The 22,014-nt window shown below is 39.7% G+C and overlaps 1 protein-coding gene across 1 annotated transcript in view; it reads left to right on the forward strand.

The window, feature by feature from the left end:
• LOC133569735 (matrix metalloproteinase-16-like) overlaps window positions 1-22,014 on the forward strand; it is a 227,574-nt gene that overhangs the window by 153,213 nt on the left and 52,347 nt on the right. Inside the window, 3 exon segments of the mRNA XM_061922287.1 lie at window positions 1,980-2,095; window positions 2,097-2,142; window positions 18,379-18,596. Coding sequence (XP_061778271.1) covers window positions 1,980-2,095; window positions 2,097-2,142; window positions 18,379-18,596 — 380 coding nt within the window.

Raw genomic sequence — 22,014 nt, forward strand, 5'->3', positions numbered from 1 at the left:
ATAGGGGTAGGGAACCTATGGCTCTAGAGCCAGATGTGGCTCTTTTGATGACTGCATCTGGCTCTCTGATAAATCTTAGCTGACATTGCTTAACGCGATAATTATTAATAATTTCGCTGGTAATCACAGTGCTAAAAATCCATCCATCATCCATCATCTTCCGCTTATCCGAGGTCGGGTCGCGGGGGCAACAGCCTAAGCAGGGAAACCCTGACTTCCCTCTCCCCAGCCACTTCGTCTAGCTCTTCCCGGGGGATCCCGAGGCGTTCCCAGGCCAGCCGGGAGACATAGTCTTCCCAACGTGTCCTGGGTCTTCCCCATGGCCTCCTACCGGTTGGACGTGCCCTAAACACCTCCCTAGGGAGGCTTTCGGGTGGCATCCTGACCAGATGCCCGAACCACCTCATCTGGCTCCTCTCCATGTGGAGGAGCAGCGGCTTTACTTTGAGTTCCTCCCGGATGGCAGAGCTTCTCACCCTATCTCTAAGGGAGAGACCCAAACTCATTTCGGCCGCTTGTACCCGTGATCTTGTCCTTTCGGTCATGACCCAAAGCTCATGACCATAGGTGAGGATGGGAACGTAGATCGACCGGTAAATTGAGAGCTTTGCCTTCCGGCTCAGCTCCTTCTTCACCACAACGGATCGATACAACGTCCGCATTACTGAAGACGCCGCACCGATCCGCCTGTCGATGTCACCATCCATTCTTCCCCCACTCGTGAACAAGACTCCTAGGTACTTGAACTCCTCCACTTGGGGCAGGGTCTCCTCCCCAACCCGGGAGATGGCATTCCACCCTTTTCCGGGCGAGAACCATGGACTCGGACTTGGAGTGCTAAAAATAACGTGCAAAATATAAAACATTCTCATGCATTTAAATCCATCCATCCGTTTCCTACCGCACCTGTTACAGAAGTCGCATCAATGGTAAGAAGTATTTTATGTCGCGATGGGGTGGGGGGGGTTTGCAGTTTGCTGCGGGGTCGTTCTCCCAGGAAGGCAGACGGACTACTCGGGACATGGCATTTAGGTAAAAACATGATTTAATTTTAACAAAAAAAAATATACAAACAAAAATCGCTCACAGTGGAAGCAGAACTTGGGCTAAGGAACAAAGCTAACGCATAAACAGACTAAGAACATAAATCAAACAAAACTTACTTGGCAAGGCATGAAACAAGTCAGCACAGGGCGACTGACTGGCAAAGACGAGCTTAAATACTGCCTCTGATTAGTGCTCGGGAAGCAGGTGAGCGGGCATTTTGTCCACCAGAGACAGGTGGACAAAATGAGTAACCAAGGAAACCAGACAAGGGAGTGGAAAAAAAACAGGAACTTAAAGAGTCCAAAGGACAAACAGCACATGGCCAAACAAAAACATGATCAACAGACATGACATTTGATTTATTATTGGTTAGCTTCAGAATAACAAGTGAAGTGAATTATATTTATATAGCGCTTTTTCTCTAGTGACTCAAAGCGCTTTACATAGTGAAACCCCAATATCTAAGTTACATTCAAACCAGTGTGGGTGGCACTGGGAGCAGGTGGGTAAAGTGTCTTGCCCAAGGACACAACGGCAGTCACTAAGATGGCGGAAGCGGGAATCGAACCTGCAACCCTCAAGTTGCTGGCACGGCCACTCTACCAACCGAGCTAACAATGTTATTAAAAAGAACAAGAGACTTATTATAGTCTAAAAATGTTGGTCTTACTTAAAAATGCACACATTTAGTTGTATTCAGTGTTAAAAAAATATGATATGGCTCTCACGGAAATACATTTTGAAATATTTGGCTTTCATGGCTCTCTCAGCCAAAAAGGTTCCCGACCCCTGTTCTAGAATGATCCGTCTCCTTAACTTTCCCATATCCAAAGGCTCTGTATCTAAACACTACGCTCCCCACAGGTTTATATTTGAATCCAGGAATGACTCTCTCTTTCCCTCGTTGTTTTTTGTCTCCATCGTGTTTCCAGGGAATGACTTGTTCCTGGTGGCGGTCCATGAACTTGGCCACGCGCTGGGACTGGAACACTCCAACGACCCCACGGCCATCATGGCTCCCTTCTACCAGTACATGGACACTGAGAACTTTCAAACTACCTATGGACGACTTGCAGGGTATCCAGAAGATTTATGGTGAGGCCAAATATACATAGAACATACAAAAAAAAGTACTAACCCCAAAACAAGTGAACTTGGAGAATTGTGTAAATGGTAAATAACAACAGAATAGAATGATTTTCAAATCCTTTTCAACCTATATTCAATTGAATAGACTGCAAAGACAAGATACCTAACATTCAAACTGGAAAACTATGTTATTTTTTGCAAAGATTAGCTCATTTGGAATTAGATGCCTGCAACATGTTTCAAAAAAGCTGGCCCAAGTGGCAAAAAAGACTGAGAAAGATGAGGAATGCTCATCAAACGCTTATTTGCAACATCCCACAGGTGAACAGGCAAAGTGGGAACAGGTGGCTGCCATGATTGGGTATAAAAGCAGCTTCCTTGAAATGCTCAGTCATTCACAAACAAGGCTGGGGCGAGGGTCACCACTTTGGCTGCTGTCTTGGATCCGCTTGAACTGAACTCTCGCGGCTGTGTTGGAGCCACTATGGATTGAACTTTCACAGTATCATTTTAGACCCACTCGACATCCATTGCTTTCGGTCCCCTAGAGAGGGGGGGTTGCCCACATCTGAGGTCCTCTCCAAGGTTTCTCATAGTCAGCATTGTCACTGGCGTCCCACTGGATGTGAATTCTCCCTGCCCACTGGGTGTGAGTTTTCCTTGCCCTTTTGTGGGTTCTTCCGAGGATGTTGTAGTCGTAATGATTTGTGCAGTCCTTTGAGACGTTTGTGATTTGGGGCTATATAAATAAACATTGATTGATTGATTGATTGAAATGCCCGAGCGAATTATCGAACAGTTTAAGAACATTTATCAACCAGCTAATGCAAGGAATTTTAGGGATTTCACCATCTACGGTCCGTAATATCATTAAAAGTTTCAGAGAATTTGGAGAAATCAATGCACACCGGCGATGATATTACGAAACTTCGATTCCCTCAGGCGGTACTGCATCAAAAAGCGCCATCAGTATGTAAAGGATATCCCCACACGGGCTCCGGAACACTTCAGAAAACCACTGTCAGTAACTACAGTTTGTCGCTACATCTGTAAGTGCAAGTTAAACTCTACTATGCAAAGCGAAAGCCATTTATCAACAACACCCAGGAACGCCGCCGGCTTCGCTGGGCCCGAGCTCATCTAAGATGGACTGAGGCAAAGTGTAATGTAGAGTAGTCGGCTTACGGTACACTACAGGAGACTAAGTTCCGGCAAGGATCCTTGGGTCCACTGGTTTTTATTCAGCTACCAGGTGTGCTGATTGTTGGCAGCTGTTCGCGCGCTCTCGGAGCTGCGGTCGGACCGTGACATTATGTTAGCAAAAAAAGTTTTCCAAACTCGAGCGTATTTAAAAGAGTGGGGTTGTGCATTGCACTAGGCGTATGACCTGAGACGTAAACACGCTGTGCAATACCTAAACAGTCCGTGCGAAACGTGAGCTTTGACTACCAAACGAGGCAAAATGCCGTAAAAAAACTAAACTTAACGACGTCTCGAGGCAGCGAAGATTCCTCTAATACATTTTGTAATCGAATTACTCGAGCTACTAGAGGAATCGTTTCAGCTCTAAACTAAACATCTGTTCAGTCTGCAGATCCAATTTTTACTAATCTACGGAAGGCTTCTGCCACTTATAGTTGTGGATTTGTCGTCCATCCATCTTCTTCCTCTTATCTGAGGTCGGGTCGCGGGGCAGCAGCCTAAGTAGGGAAGCCAAGACTTCCCTCTGCCCAGCCACTTCGTCCAGCTCTACCCGGGGGATCCCGAGGCGTTCCCATGCCAGCCGGGAGAGATAGTCTTCTCCGTGGCCTCCTACCTGTCGGACGTGCTCGAAACACCTCTAGAGAGGCGTTCGGGTGTCATCCTGACCATATGCTCGAACCACCTCATCTGGCTCCTCTCACTGTGGAGGAGCAGCGGCTTTACTGTGAGCTCCTCCCGAATGACTGAGCTTCTCAGCCTATCTCTAAGGGAAAGCCGGGCAACCGGGCGAAGAAAACCCATTTCGGCCGCTCGTACCCGTGATCTTGTCCTATCGGTCGTAACCCAAAGCTCATGACCATAGGTGAGGATGGGAACGTAGATCCACCGCTAAATTGAGAGCCTTGCCTTCCGGCTCAGCTCATTCTTCACCACAACGGATCGATACAGCGTCCGCATTACTGAAGACGTCGCACCAATCCGCCTGTCGATCTCACGATCCACTCTTCCCTTACTCGTGAACAAGACTCCGAGGTACTTGAGTACTCCACTTGGGGGAGAGTCTCCTCCCCAACCCGGGAGATGGCACTCCACCCGTTTCCGGGCGAGAACCATGGACTCAGAGTTGGAGGTGCTGATTCCAATCCCAGTCGCTTCACACTCGGCTGCAAACCGATCCAGTGAGAGCTGAAGATCTTAGCCAGGTGAAGCCATCAGGACCACATCATCTGCAAAAAGCAGAGACCTAATCCTGCAGTCACCAAACCAGATCCCCTCAACGCCCTGATTGCGCCTAGAAATGTTGTCCATAAAAGTTCTGAACAGAATCGGTGACAAAGGGCAGCCTTGGCGGAGTCCAACCCTGGATTTGTCATATTTGTAGATTTTCTGAGATCAGCCATTTAGATGTTTTTGTCATCTCGTGCCCAGTTTGTCATCCAAATTAAGACACAGGTTGGTGGGACAAGACTTGAGTTGTTCCTCATAGATGTTGAGACTGTAGACCAGTTACATTCCACTGAAATGACAGCGGGTTGTCACACGAATGGCTGCACACACACACACACACACACACACACACACACACACACACACACACACACACACATACTGGTTATCATTTGGAATGGGGACCAAGTTTTTGTTCGTGACTTGTGAGGACCACCCTTTCTACAGGTTGTGGAGTTATAAAAAATGTTTGGGTAAAATGGCCACTGCCCAGTTAGCTCATACACGTCTTTAAATCTCTGGATTGATGAAGTAATGTGCTGATCATTCTTACTGGGGACCCTGGGGAAAAAGAGTTAATATGGTTCATGGGGACCAAATTTAAATCATTTTGCATATTTCACACAAATGTGTTCGTGACTACTGAGGACCATTTAAAAAAAAAAAAAGGTTCACACTCAAACTAACCAGTGAACATGTTTTATGGGCCAAAGCTTAAAAATCACTTAGGCATCTTCAGAATGGATCTGACTATCATTTAAAAAGGTTTCCCTATAGGGGACCTGGTTTTTGGGCCCCATACCGTCAGAGGTCCCCTAAAGGTGTGTAGACAGAGCGATGTCCCCATTAAGTCAGCATTGCCAGAACACACACACTTTGTAGACGCACACACACACACACACACACACACACACACACACACACACACACACACAGGTTATCATTTGGAATGGGGACAAAGTTTTTGATCATTACTTGGGGGGACCACCCTTTCTGCAGGTTGTGGAGGCACAAAAAAAATTTGGTAAAATGGCCACTGCCCAGTTAGCTCATACACGTCTTTAAATCTCTGGATTGATGAAGTAATGTGCTGATCATTCTTACTGGGGACCCTGGGGGGGAAAAGAGTTAATATGGTTCATGGGGCCCAAATTTAAATCATTTTGCATAAGTCACACAAATGTGTTCGTGACTACTGAGGACCATTTAAAAAAAAAAGTTCACACTCAAACTAACCAGTAAACTTGTTTCATGAGCCAAAGATTAAAAATCAGTTGGGCATCTTCTGAATGGATCTATCATTTAAAAATGCTACCTTAAGGGACCTGTTTTTTTGGTCCCCATACCGTCAGAAGTCCCCTAAAGGTGTGTAAACAGACCGATGTCCCCATTTAGTAAGCATTGCCAGAACACACACACACTCTTTGTAGACGCACACACACATACAGGTTATCCTTTGGAATGGGGACCAAGTTTTTGATCATGACTTGTGGGGACCACCCTTTCTACAGGTTGTGGAGGCATAAAAAAATTAGGTAAAATGGCCACTGCCCAGTTAGCTCATACACATCTTTAAATCTCTGGATTGATGAAGTAATGTGCTGATCATTCTTACTGGGGACCCTGGGGAAAAAAGAGTTAATATGTTTCATGGGGACCAAATTTAAATCATTTTGCATATTTCACACAAATGTGTTCGTGACTACTGAGGACCATTTAAAAAAAAAAAAAAAAAAAAAAAAAAAAAAAAGTTCACACTCAAACTAACCAGTAAACATGTTTTATGGGCCAAAGCTTAAAAATCACTTAGGCATCTTCAGAATGGATCTGACTATCATTTAAAAAGGTCTCCCTTTAGGGGATCTGGTTTTTTGTCCCCATACCGTCAGAGGTCCCCTAAAGGTGTGTAAACAGAGCGATGTCCCCATTAAGTCAGCATTGCCAGCACACACACTCTTTGTAGACGCACACACACACACACAGGTTATCATTTGGAATGGGGACCAAGTTCAGAACTTGTGGGGACCAAGTTCAGAACTTGTGGGGACCAAGTTCAGAACTTGTGGGGACCACCTTTTCTACAGGTTGTGGAGTGATAAAATTTGGGGGGGTAAAATGGCCACTGCCCAGTTAGCTCATACACTTCTTTAAATCTCTGGATTGATGAAGTAATGTGCTGATCATTCTTACTGGGGACCCTGGGGAAAAAGAGTTAATATGGTTCATGTGGACCAAATTTTTATAATTTTGCATAATTCACACAAATGTGTTCGTGACTACTGAGGACCATTTAAAAAAAAAAAAAAAAAGTTCACACTCAAACAAACCAGCAAACATGTTTTATTGGCCAAAGCTTAAAAATCAGTCGGAAATCTTCAGAATGGATCTACAGTATCATTTAAAAATGTTTACCTTAAGGTACCTGTTTTTTTGGTCCCCATATCGTCAGAAGTCCCCTAAAGGTGTGTAAACAGAGCGATGTCCTCATTAAGTCAGCATTGCCAGAACACACACACACACACACACTCTTTGTAGACGCACACACACAAAAGAACCTGCCATCTGTTTACATGACCAGGGTACGTACCTTTTGGGAGTGACAGACCCGGGCAAGCGATCAAATCTCTCCTCATCCGTCTTGTGTTTTGACTTCTCTCCATCCAGCCCCCTCCCTTGTTCTTGAGTTGAAGGGCAGGACAAGTGACAGCAGCTTCTCTCAGAGCAATCTTTCTCTAGTCCCTCAGTCCCCCCCACATGGCAGAGTTCCATGTTGAATCTAAATAAGGTCAGTGGCGGGACCTCCAGAGATGGGATCAATGCGAAGTAGTGTAGAAGGTTGAGCAGGAAGAGTAGTGTGTGGTGGATGTCTTTACTCTGCAGGCCAAAGTAGCTTTAATCGGATTTTTTGGGAGATCTGATGTTTTTTTTCCCGCCGACTGTTTACACTTCAAGTAAAATGGGATGTTTGCCCGACTCCAGTGTAAACGCATCTGAGGAGAGACATGGCCACTGTACCCTCTGTACAGTCCTGCACCACGCTCTGCCCCAAGATCGTACCATCCTTCTTTATTTGATTTCCCCCCTCTCCCTCCTTCCCGCAGCTGCTTCCTCAGGGAAGTGGGTCGCAAACAGCGCCGCCCTCGGTTCCCGAACAGTTCAAAAAGAGTCCCATAAAATAGTTCTAAGAAAGAGTTCGTAAAAATATTTCAAAAATAGTTCCTGTGGAAGTTGGGCGGATCCTGCCATCTGTCCGCTTTGCAGTCCGAGCATTCTTCTTGGAAGGTTTCAGCCTTTTGTCTTCTTGTCCGGAACACAATGTTATACAGTTTTTTTGTGATAATTTAGAAACAATTATTCTAACATTTATGAAGGTGTCTGTTACTACATTATATATATACTTGCAGTGTGTATATTGTACATATTACATATTTTATAAAGGTGTCTGTCACTACATTATATATATACTTGCAGTGTGTATATTGTACATATTACATATTGTTATGGTGTCTGTTACAACATTATATACATATATACTTGCAGTGTGTATATTGTACACATCACAAATTGTTATGAAGGTGTCTGTTACTACATTATATATATACTTGCAGTGTGTATATTGTACATATTACATATTGTTATGAAGGTGTCTATTACTACATTATATATATACTTGCTGTGTGTATATTGTACATATTACATATTGTTATGAAGGTGTCTGTTACTACATTATATATACTTGCAGTGTGTATATTGTACATATTACATATTGTTATGAAGGTGTCTGTTACTACATTATATATATACTTGCAGTGTGTATATTGTACATATTACATATTGTTATAAAGGTGTGTGTTACTACATTATATATACACTTGCAGTGTGTATATTGTGCATATTACATATTGTTATGAAGGTGTCTATTACTACATTATATATATACTTGCAGTGTGTATATTGTACATATTACATATTGTTATAAAGGTGTCTGTTACTACATTATATATACACTTGCAGTGTGTATATTGTACATATTACATATTGTTATGAAGGTGTCTATTACTACATTATATATACACTTGTAGTGTGTATTTTGTACATATTACATATTGTTATGAAGGTGTCTGTCACTACATTATATATATACTTGCAGTGTGTATATTGTACACATTACAAATTGTTATGAAGGTGTCTGTCACTACATTATATATATACTTGCACTGTATATATTGTACATATTACATATTGTTATGAAGGTGTCTGTTACTACATTATATATATATATACTTGCAGTGTGTATATTGTACATATTACATATTGTTATGAAGGTGTCTATTACTACATTATATATACACTTGTAGTGTGTATATTGTACATATTACATATTGTTATGAAGGTGTCTATTACTACATTATATATACACTTGTAGTGTGTATATTGTACATATTACATATTGTTATGAAGGTGTCTATTACTACATTATATATATACTTGCTGTGTGTATATTGTACATATTACATATTGTTATGAAGGTGTCTGTTACTACATTATATATACTTGCAGTGTGTATATTGTACATATTACATATTGTTATGAAGGTGTCTGTTACTACATTATATATATACTTGCAGTGTGTATATTGTACATATTACATATTGTTATAAAGGTGTCTGTTACTACATTATATATACACTTGCAGTGTGTATATTGTGCATATTACATATTGTTAGGAAGGTGTCTATTACTACATTATATATATACTTGCAGTGTGTATATTGTACATATTACATATTGTTATAAAGGTGTCTGTTACTACATTATATATACACTTGCAGTGTGTATATTGTACATATTACATATTGTTATGAAGGTGTCTATTACTACATTATATATACACTTGTAGTGTGTATTTTGTACATATTACATATTGTTATGAAGGTGTCTGTCACTACATTATATATATACTTGCACTGTATATATTGTACATATTACATATTGTTATGAAGGTGTCTGTTACTACATTATATATATATATACTTGCAATGTGTATATTGTACATATTACATATTGTTATGAAGGTGTCTATTACTACATTATATATACACTTGTAGTGTGTATATTGTACATATTACATATTGTTATGAAGGTGTCTGTTACTACATTATATATATACTTGCAGTATTTATATTGTACACATTACATATTATGAAGGTGTCTGTTACTACATTATATATATACTTGCAGTGTGTATATTGTACATATTACATATTGTTATGAAGGTGTCTATTACTACATTATATATACACTTGTAGTGTGTATATTGTACATATTACATATTGTTATGAAGGTGTCTGTTACTACATTATATATATACTTGCAGTATGTATATTGTACACATTACATATTATGAAGGTGTCTGTTACTACATCATATATATACTTGCAGAGTGTATATTATACATATTACATATTGTAATAAAAGTGTTTGTTACTACATTATATATATACTTGCAAGTGTTTATTGTACATATTATATATTGTTATGAAGGTGTCTGTTACTACATTATATATATACTTGCAAGTGTTTATTGTACATATTATATATTGTTATGAAGGTGTCTGTTACTACATTATATATATACTTGCAAGTGTTTATTGTACATATTATATATTGTTATGAAGGTGTCTGTTACTACATTATATATATACTTGCAAGTGTTTATTGTACATATTATATATTGTTATGAAGGTGTCTGTTACTACATTATATATATACTTGCAAGTGTTTATTGTACATATTATATATTGTTATGAAGGTGTCTGTTACTACATTATATATATATACTTGCAAGTGTTAATTGTACATAGTATATATTGTTATGAAGGTGTCTGTTACTACATTATATATATACTTGCAGTGTTGATGGAGGGTTTTCAAGTTGTTTTAGAGGACTTTGAAGGCTACAACGGTTACTCTCGTTTGCCACATTTTTCAAGCGTTTTTTTTTAAATAATCTTTAAAATCCTCCCAAAGACGACACGTGTGTTCTTGTCTCATAATGATTGTGAATGATAGGCAAATTTCACTTGAGGGCAACAAAAATCAGATGGGGTGTGCAGTGTTTAACGGGGCCATAAAGAGTGCAAGGTAGTCTTTTGTGGACTTGGATGGGCAGTCAGTGGAACACGAGTTGGCAGGGGATATTTACCTCCATTGTTTTAAAAGCCACAAGCCTTCGGTATTAGTTTTATTTTCTCTGTTCCGGAGAACCAGCGTCCTCTCTGGTTGACATTTGATTTTGCTCCGTTCATATTTTCAGTCCCAGGCATTATCTGCTGTTTTTTGAAATACCTTCTGCAAAAAAAACAAAAAAAAAATAGTCATAACTCAGCGTCGTAGTTTTTTTGTTTACGAATCTGCTGCAAAAATCTGAGTCTCCTGTAAGTTTTTGGTCCTGAACTCACGGGCCACCAAGTCAAATAGCATAAATGATGATGACGGGAAGACCACAAAGCTCACTTTTGTGCATTCGCGTACAGTATTAAACATTTGGTGGACACAAAGAAGAAGTGACGATTAACACGTATTTATGTGGCATCGTCGGAGAAAATTGTATATGTAAACCAACTACGGTGACTTCTAGGGCCGCCGAAATTAGTAGGACAAAACAGCGCTAACCAAATTCGCTAATCAGAGAAGCATGTTTATTATAAACAGTGGGATTTCTAACAAATAGGAAGGTTTGTTTCATGTATGTTTTCCGTCAAAAATAATGTTTACCGTCATCTTTTTCGATTTTCATACATTTTTTTTAAAAGTTTCAGGGAGCTTTTAGGTCGGCAAGTTGCCAACCCCGGCTGTAGGAGGACAAACATGACACAGACCTTTCTAATTGTTAGAAATCCCACTGTATATATTGCTTTGTATTTGTGTATATATATATGTATATATATATATATATATATATATATATATATATATATATATATATATATATATATATATATATATATATATATATATATATATACATATTAGGGGTGTGGGAAAAAATCGATTCTAATACATTGTGCGATTCAGAATAGATTCTCATTTTTTTTAAAACAATTTTATATATATTAATTTTTTGGATTTTTTTAAATCAGTCCAACAAACCACTACTAAGCAATACTATAACAATGCAATCCAATTCCAAAACCAAACCTGACCCAGCAACTCCCAGAACTGCAATAAACAGAGCAATTGAGAGGAGACACAAACACGACACAGAACAAACCAAAAGTAGTGAAACAAAAATGAATATTATCAACAACAGTATCAATATTAGTTATAATTTCAGCATAGCAGTGATTAAAAATCCCTCATTGACATTATCATTAGGCATTTATAATAATATCAATCAATGAATGTTTACTTATATAGCCCTAAATCACTAGTGTCTCAAAGGGCTGCACAAACCACAACACAAACCACTACCACATCCTCGGTAGGCCCACATAAGGGCAAGGAAAACTCACACCCAGTGGGACGTCGGTGACAATGATGACTATGAGAACCTTGGAGAGGAGGAAAGCAATGGATGTCGAGCGGGTCTAACATGATACTGTGAAAGTTCAATCTATAATGGATCCAACACAGTCGCGAGAGTCCAGTCCAAAGCGGATCCAACACAGCAGCGAGAGTCCCGTTCACAGCGGAGCCAGCAGGAAACCATCCCAAGCGGAGGCGGATCAGCAGCGCAGAGATGTCCCCAGCCGATACACAGGCAAGCAGTACATGGCCACCGGATCGGACCGGACCCCTTCCTGATTATCGGTCCTGCTAGACACCGAACTCTATTTAATAATACAACTCTAACATTTGACAACCAAACAATTAAACAAGGCGACACGGTAAAAAATCTGGGTATTATCTTTGACCCAACTCTCTCCTTTGAGGCACACATTAAAAGCGTTACTAAAACGGCCTTCTTTCATCTCCGTAATATCGCTAAAATTCGCTCCATTTTGTCCACTAAAGACGCCGAGATCATTATCCATGCGTTTGTTACGTCTCGCCTCGACTACTGTAACGTATTATTTTTGGGTCTCCCCATGTCTAGCATTAAAAGATTACAGTTGGTACAAAATGCGGCTGCTAGACTTTTGACAAGAACAAGAAAGTTTGATCACATTACGCCTGCACTGGCTTCCTGTGCACTTAAGATGTGACTTTAAGGTTTTACTACTTACGTATAAAATACTACACAGTCTAGCTCCATCCTATCTTGCCGATTGTATTGTACCGTATGTCCCGGCAAGAAATCTGCGTTCAAAGGACTCCGGCTTGTTAGTGATTCCCAAAGCCCAAAAAAAGTCTGCGGGCTATAGAGCTTTTTCATTTCGGGCTCCAGTACTCTGGAATGCCCTCCCGGTAACAGTTCGAGATGCCACCTCAGTAGAAGCATTTAAGTCTCACCTTAAAACTCATTTGTATACTCAAGCCTTTAAATAGACTCCCTTTTTAGACCAGTTGATCTGCCGTTTCTTTTCTTTTTCTTCTATGTCCCACTCAAGAACAATAGTGTCACAGTGGCTTACACTTGCATCGCATCTCATAAGCTTGACAACACACTGTGTCCAATGTTTTCACAAAGATAAATTAAGTCATATTTTTGTTTTGTTCAATAGTTAAAACAAATTTACATTATTGCAGTCAGTTGATAAAACACTGTCCTTTACAATTATAAAAGCTTTTTAAAAAAAATCTACTACTCTGCTAGCCTGTCAGCAGACTGGGGTAGATCTTGCTGAAATCCAATGAATACAGAATCGTTTTGAATCGGAAAGATATCGTTTTTGAATCGAGAATCGCGTTGAATCGAAAAAATCGATATATTATCGAATCGCGACCCCAAGAATCAATATTGAATCGAATCGTGGGACACCCAAAGATTCGCAGCCCTAATATATATCCATCCATCCATCCATCATCTTCCGCTTATCCGAGGTCGGGTCGCGGGGGCAGCAGCCTAAGCAGGGAAGCCCAGACTTCCCTCTCCCCAGCCACTTCGTCCAGCTCTTCCCGGGGGATCCCGAGGCGTTTCCAGGCCAGCCGGGAGACATAGTCTTCCCAACGTGTCCTGGGTCTTCCTCGTGGCCTCCTACCGATTGGACGTGCCCCTAAACACCTCCCTAGGGAGGCGTTCGGGTGGCATCCTGACCAGATGCCCGAACCACCTCATCTGGCTCCTCTCGATGTGAAGGAGCAGCGGCTTTACTTTGAGTTCCTCCCGGATGGCAGAGCTTCTCACCCTATCTCTAAGGGAGAGCCCCGCCACACGGCGGAGGAAACTAATTTCGGCCGCTTGTACCCGTGATCTTATCCTAGGTGAGGATGGGAACGTAGATCGACCGGTAAATTGAGAGCTTTGCCTTCCGGCTCAGCTCCTTCTTCACCACAACGGATCGGTACAACGTCCGCATTACTGAAGACGCCGCACCGATCCGCCTGTCGATCTCACGATCCACTCTTCCCTCACTCGTGAACAAGACTCCTAGGTACTTAAACTCCTCCACTTGGGGCAGGGTCTCCTCCCCAACCCGGAGATGGCACTCCACCCTTTTCCGGGCGAGAACCATGGACTCGGACTTGGAGGTGCTGATTCTCATTCCGGCCGCTTCACACTCGGCTGCGAACCGATCCAGCCCTAATATATATATATATATATATAAAACAAGGTGTTTTGTTTTCTTTCATGTAATGTTATCAACAGAAAGATATTGTTCTAACCCGAGGAGGCAGGACCGGAGTCCCTTCCAGGCGACCCCCTTTTGAACTGTTTTACGAACGTCTTTTTGAACTCGTTTACGACCTTTTCTGTGAAGTGTTTGCGAACTTTTCTTTGGAACTGTTCTGTAACCAAAGGCAACGTTGTTTACGACCCACTTCCCTCTGGAAGCAGCTGTGGTCATGTGGTTGGAGAAATACCAAATAAAGAAGGAGTAGTACAATCTTTCGCCAGAGGTTGCTGAGATACTGTACAAGAGTAGGTGTACAGGCGACTCTCTTCAATATCGAGTCCAAATTGAATTCTGTCTCTGTTTGATTCTTTGCTTCTTGTCTTGTTTAATAGATGTCATCAGTGTTTGAACCTGACAACAGCCATACAGGTCACACTGAGAGTGGTCGTATAAACAACTTTAACACTGTTACAAATATGCGCCACACTGTGAATCCACACCAAACAAAAATGACAAACACATTTCCGCAGAACATTCGCACCGTAACACAGCATAAACACAACAGAACAAAAACCCAGAACCCCCTGCAGCACTAACTCTTGCGGGATTCTACAACAAAACCCCCGCTACCACCAAACGCCGCCGCCGAACCTTTTCTTTTGAACTGTTCTGTAACCAAGGCAACGTTGTTTACGACCCACTTCCCTCTGGAATCAGCTGTGGTCATGTGGTTGGAGAAAGTCAAATAAAGAAGGAGCAGTACAATCTTTCGCCAGAGCGTGCTGAGATACTTTACAAGAGTAGGTGTACAGGCGCGTCCAAATTGAATTATGTCAATGTTTGATTCTTTGCTTCTTGTCTTGTTTAATAGATGTCATCAGTGTTTGAACCTGACAACAGCCATACAGGTCACACTGAGAGTGGCCGTATAAAAAACTTTTAACACTGTTACAAATATGCGCCACACTGGGGAGCACGGTGAAACAGGGTTTTGTGCGTCTGACTCACAATACGGAAGTCCTGAGTAGTCCTGGGTTCAATCCCGGGCTCGGGATCTTTCTGTGTGGAGTTTGCATGTCCTCCCCGTGACTGCGTGGGTTCCCTACGAGTACTAAGACTTCTTCCCACTTCCAAAGACATGCACCTGGGGATAGGTTGATTGGCAACACTAAAAAAAATTGGCCCTAGTGTGTGAATGTGAATGTGAATGTTGTCTGTCTATCTGGGTTGGCCCTGCGATGAGGCGGCGACTTGTCCAGGGTGTAGCCCGCCTTCCGCCCCATTGTAGCTGAGATAGGCACCAGCGCCCCCCGCGAGCCCAAAAGGGAATAAGCGGGAGAACATGGATGTGAACCCACGCCAAACCAGAATGACAAACACATTTTGGGAGAACATCCGCACCGTAACAAAACATAAACACAACAAAACAAATACACAGAACCCCGCCCCCCCCAACCTCAACTCCCAAATTCGGAGGTCTCAAGTATGACCTACGGACTTGGGTGGATACTCGCAAAAGGGTTTTTATTTTCCCCCCGCCCGAACCCCCAGATTTGAGCTGTTCATTTGTTGCCATCTCCTGCTTTTTTGTTGTCCAGCTGACCGCGATCCCTCCCTTGTATTTACGTAACCGCGGAGAGATTTGCCGTCAGTAATCTGGGATGTATTTCACTGGGTTTAATTCTGTCACCGCAAGGAATCCCCCCCCTCGTGTAAGGACCGGCCGATCAGTTGGGTGGACTGACGGGATGTCTGCCCCCCCTCTCTAATCCGCTGATCAGCCCTGTCATTCAATTAGTTCGATGCATCATCCGCCTTTGTTGGCGTCCCTCTGACAATTCCTCTTTCACTTCCTTTAAGCAGCTTTGCATGCACTCTCCCGAATAATAATAGGAGTCATTAAAGCGTTTTACATTCCCTTTGAGTGTGTATAGGCAATTACTCATGTTTTATGATTGGGGGGTGGGGGGGGGGTGACTTGTCACATTTGCATCGTCCATATATTCTATTCATCTCATCTTACAAGTGTTGGACCCAATCAACACATGGCGAGTGGCATCCTCATTTCCCCCGTCGCCCGCCATGTTATCCGCGTGGCGTCATGTGCTCAATTATTTATACGTGCAACCCACTCATGTTCCCTCTTTCTACCTCGCCCGCTCTACTCCCCTGATTTATCTTCCTCAGCGCTCATGTTAGTCATGAATGTTAAATGATGCCAAGGCTCCGACTCCAGTTTTGGAAGACTCTTGTTGTTATATATATATATTTATATAGCTACCTTTACTTGGGTTTTTCCCCCAAATTGTGTTGTAGCGTATTCTTGACCTAAACTGGGGGGGGGGTGGCAAAGTATTTCTTTCATCCACCCTTCAAGGGCTGAAGTCTCACCAGGCAATTTTATGTTGTGGTATGTTGTCCGGAGGAAGCATTTGATGAGAAAATATGGGCCTGATTTGCTAAAGGTGAGAGTGTATTAAGACTGTGCAAACTTGACAGCACACACAAAGCTGACCTGCTAGGATTGTGCGGAGAAGATTGCGTTAAGTGAGCAAAATAAGGATCGCAAATCCATTTAACATGTCTGTTTTCATGTTTATGCAATATATATATATATATATATATATATATATATATATATATATATATATATATGTATGTATATATATATATATATATATATATGTATGTATATGTATATATGCATATATTTATGTATATATATGAATATATTTGTTTATTTTTATATTTGTGTATATACGAATATATTTATGTATATATGCATAGATGTATATTTGTGTATATATGTACATACGCATATATATGTGTATATATGTATATACACGTATGTATGTAAATATGCGTATATATCTTTATATGTGTATATATGTATGTATACGTATATACATATATATGTATATCTACGTATATACATATATATATGTGTATGTATACGTATAGACATATATACATGCATATATGTAGAGTATATATGTATATATACGTATATAGACATATGTGTCCATATACATATATATATACATATACAAGTGTATATATGTATTTATACATCTGTGTGTGTGTGTATATATATATATATATATATATATATATATTTATACACACATATATGTGTATATTTACGTACATACATACATATATATATATATATATATATATATTTATACACGCATATATGTGTATATTTACGTACATACATACATATATATATATATATTTATACACACATCTAAGTGTATATTTACGTACATACATGTATATGTATATATACATATATAAATTTTTTTATATGTATATACACGTATATATGTATAAATATATGCATACACGCATATATATGTATATACATACGCACATATATATATATATATATATATATATATATATATATATATATATATATGCATATACATTTGTATATAGACGTGTATATATACATATGTGTTTTTGTAAATGCGTGTGTGTATTTATATATATATATAATGTGTGTGTATATATATATATATATATATATATATATATATATATATATATATATACAAATATATATGTGTATATATACATGTATGTATATATATATATACATATATGTATACATATATATACAAATATATATGTATATATATATATTTGTATATATATGTGTGTATATATATGTGTGTTTATGTGTAAATACATGTGTGTGTATTTATATATATATGTATATATATATATATATACACAATATATGTATATATATATACAAATATGTATACATATATGTATATATACATATATGTATGTATATATATATATATATATACATATATATACATGTATGTATATATGTTTGTGCGTGTGTATGTATGTATGGAAAATGTAAGTGTGTGTATATATATATTATGTATGTATATATATATATATATATATATATATATATATATATATATATATATATATATATATATTATGCATGTATATATATGTACGTGTGTGTGTATATGTATATGTATGTATGTTCATATGTATGTCGCGATAGAAAATGTAATATTTTTTTCTGATATGACTTATCTTACCCATACTTTCATCCTAGGACCTCCTGATAAGATCCAACAGCCCACCAAGCCTTTGCCAACGGTGCCCCCTGCTCGCTCCCACCCGCCATCGGACCCACGCAAACCAGACCGACAGACCAGACCTCCAAAGCTTCCGCCCGGGGAAAGACCATCCCACCCAAATGCCAAACCCAACATCTGCGACGGAAGCTTCAACACCCTGGCCATACTAAGGAGAGAGATGTTTGTCTTTAAGGTAAGCAGATATAGTAAAGATGTCGATGATTATTACTCACTGCAGACTTCATGAGAGCCTACACACTTTAAAAAAACATCACTTACTGTACAATGTCTGCTGTCATTAATATGCCGACTACAAGGATGTTCAAATATTCCCTTTCAGATGACAAATGTCTCATAATCCTCACAAATAAACAGGGTGGGGGGGTGCGAGGGGGAGTGGGAACCAAGCGACTTCTCCATGTCAATCTGGCCATTTTTGGGTTCTAAATGGCTGTCAAAGTGTACCTACTCAGACTTCTTCTGTCCAGGTGAGATGCATCATTTGTGATTTAGAAAAGGAGCAAGGAAGCAAGGAAACAGCAAACCACTTGAGGATGTAAACATAGGGACACAGGAAGTGATCACCACGGAGCTATAAAGTTTGTCCGCGTTAGATAGATAGATAGATAGATAGATAGATAGTACTTTATTGATTCCTTCAGGAGATTTCCCTATGGAAAATTAAAATTCCAGCAGCCGTGTACGGAATTGAGATCAAATTTAAAAAGTAAAAAATAAATAATGGGGGTATAAATGGAAACAAAATAGAAAAATATTACAATAAGAATAAAAATAAAGAGCAACAACCCTGCGCTGACGTAGGGACTTGTCCAGGGTGTACGACGCCTTCCGCCCTAATGCAGCTGAGATAGGCTCCAGCGACCCCCCCGCAACCCTAAAAGGGAGAAAATAAGAAGCTTATCGACTACGATGTTCTCTAGGACTACAATGGCGGACCCGCTCTCCTTTTCGGGACTTATGCAGATCCCAAATACAGATCAGAAGGTAAGAAAAGTTGCTTTTGCATAATATTGTGAAACAAAACGCCAAGTAATGTCTGCTAATAGATGCCATTTTTCGGTCCTAATACAAACACAATAATAATACTCGTATGTTTAATGCGCCGACAATCCTTGTGTAATATTCTATATTTTCAATGGAACATTTAAAGTTTTGGTGTTGTTAACTGGCATCTTCCGGCAGTCTACACATATCTCTTATGTGTGACTGCCATCTACTGGTCACACTCGATATTTTTACATGTTCCAAATAAAATAGCTTTGAGTTCGGTATGCACAACCAAAATTATTCTGTACTTTAGGCACACCGGGTTATAAGGCGCACTGTCGAGTTTTGGGAAAATGAAAGGATTTTAAGTGCGCCATGTAGTCCAAAAAATACGGTAAATGAAGACTGTAATCAAAAAATACGAAATGGTACATTCTGGAAAGATCCAAACCACAGCACCAGTATTTTGGGATAAAGATAACGTGATGTTCTATACTTTCAATGGAACATATAACATTTTGGTGTTTTGTACATGAGTCATATTGCAGTCTACACGTATCTCTTATGTATGACTGCCATCTACTGGTCACATTTATCATTACACCATGTACCAAATAAAATTGCTTCGAGGTCGGTAAGCACACCCAGTTATGTCCTACATTAGGCGCACTGGGTTATAAGGCGAGTTTTGAGAAAATAAAAGGATTTTAAGTGCACCTTATAGTCCGAAAAATACGGAAAATAAAAACTGTAAAACCCTATCAAAAATGCAAAATGGTCCATTCTAGAAAGGTCCAATTCACAGCACCAGCATTTTGGGATAAAGATAACGTGATGTTCTATACTTTCAATGGAACATACAACATTTTGGTGTTTTTTTACTTGAGTCAAATTGCAGTCTACACGTATCTCTTATGTATGACTGCCATCTACTGGTCACATTTATCATTACACCATGTACCAAATAAAATTGCTTCGAGGTCAGTAAGCACACCCAGTTATGTCCTACATTAGGCGCACCGGGTGATAAGGCGAGTTTTGAGAAAATGAAAGGATTTTAAGTGCACCTTATAGTCCGGAAAATGAAGACTGTAAAGCCCTATCAAAAATGCAAAATGGTACATTCTGGAAAGATCCAAACCACAGCACCAGCATTTTCGGGTAAAGATAACGTGATGTTCTATACTTTCAATAGAACATAAAACATTTTGGTGTTGTTTACTTGAGTCATATTGCAGTCTACACCTATCTCTTATGTATGACTGCCATCTACTGGTCACATTTATCATTACACCATGTACCGGGTTATAAGGCGAGTTTTGAGAAAATGAAAGGATTTTAAGTGCACCTTATAGTCCAAAAAATACGGAAAATAAAAACTGTAAAACCCTATCAAAAATGCAAAATGGTCCATTCTGGAAAGGTCCAAACCACAGCACCAGCATTTTGGGATAAAGATAACGTGATGTTCTATACTTTCAATGGAACATATAACATTTTGGTGTTTTTTTACTTGAGTCATATTGCAGTCTACACCTATCTCTTATGTATGACTGCCATCTACTGGTCACATTTATCATTACACCATGTACCAAATAAAATTGCTTTGAGGTCAGTAAGCACACCCAGTTATGTCCTACATTAGGCGCACCGGGTGGTAAGGCGAGTTTTGAGAAAATGAAAGGATTTTAAGTGCACCTTATAGTCCGAAAAATATGGAAAATAAAAATTGTAAAACCCTACCAAAAATGCAAAATAGTCCATTCTGGAAAGATCCAAACCATAGCACCAGCACTTTGGGATAAAGATAACGTGATGTTCTATACTTTCAATGGAACATATAACATTTTGGTGTTTTTTACTTGAGTCATATTGCAGTCTACACATATCTCTTATGTATGACTGCCATCTACTGGTCACATTTATCATTACACCATGTACCAAATAAAATTGCTTCGAGGTCGGTAAGCACACCCAGTTATGTCCTACATTAAGCGCACCGGGTTGTAAGGCGAGTTTTGAGAAAATGAAAGGATTTTAAGTGCACCTTATAGTCCGCAAAATACGGTAAAGAAAAACTGTAAAACCCTATCAAAAATGCAAAATGGTTCATTCTAGAAAGGTCCAATTCACAGCACCAGCATTTTGGGATAAAGATAACGTGATGTTCTATACTTTCAATGGAACATATAACATTTTGGTGTTTTTTTACTTGAGTCAAATTGCAGTCTACACGTATCTCTTATGTATGACTGCCATCTACTGGTCACATTTATCATTACACCATGTACCAAATAAAATTGCTTCGAGGTCAGTAAGCACACCCAGTTATGTCCTACATTAGACGAGTTTTGAGAAAATGGAAGAATTTTAAGTGCACCTTATAGTCCGGAAAATGAATACTGTAAAGCCCTATCAAAAATGCAAAATGGTACATTCTGGAAAGATCCAAACCACAGCACCAGCATTTTGGGATTAAGATAACGTGATGTTCTATACTTTCAATGGAAAATATAACATTTTGGTGTTTTTTACTTGAGTCATATTGCAGCCTACACGTATCTCTTATGTATGACTGCCATCTACTGGTCACATTTATCATT

The sequence above is a fragment of the Nerophis ophidion genome, linkage group LG15, assembly GCF_033978795.1.
Source record: "Nerophis ophidion isolate RoL-2023_Sa linkage group LG15, RoL_Noph_v1.0, whole genome shotgun sequence".
In the NCBI taxonomy this organism is placed as follows: domain Eukaryota; kingdom Metazoa; phylum Chordata; class Actinopteri; order Syngnathiformes; family Syngnathidae; genus Nerophis; species Nerophis ophidion.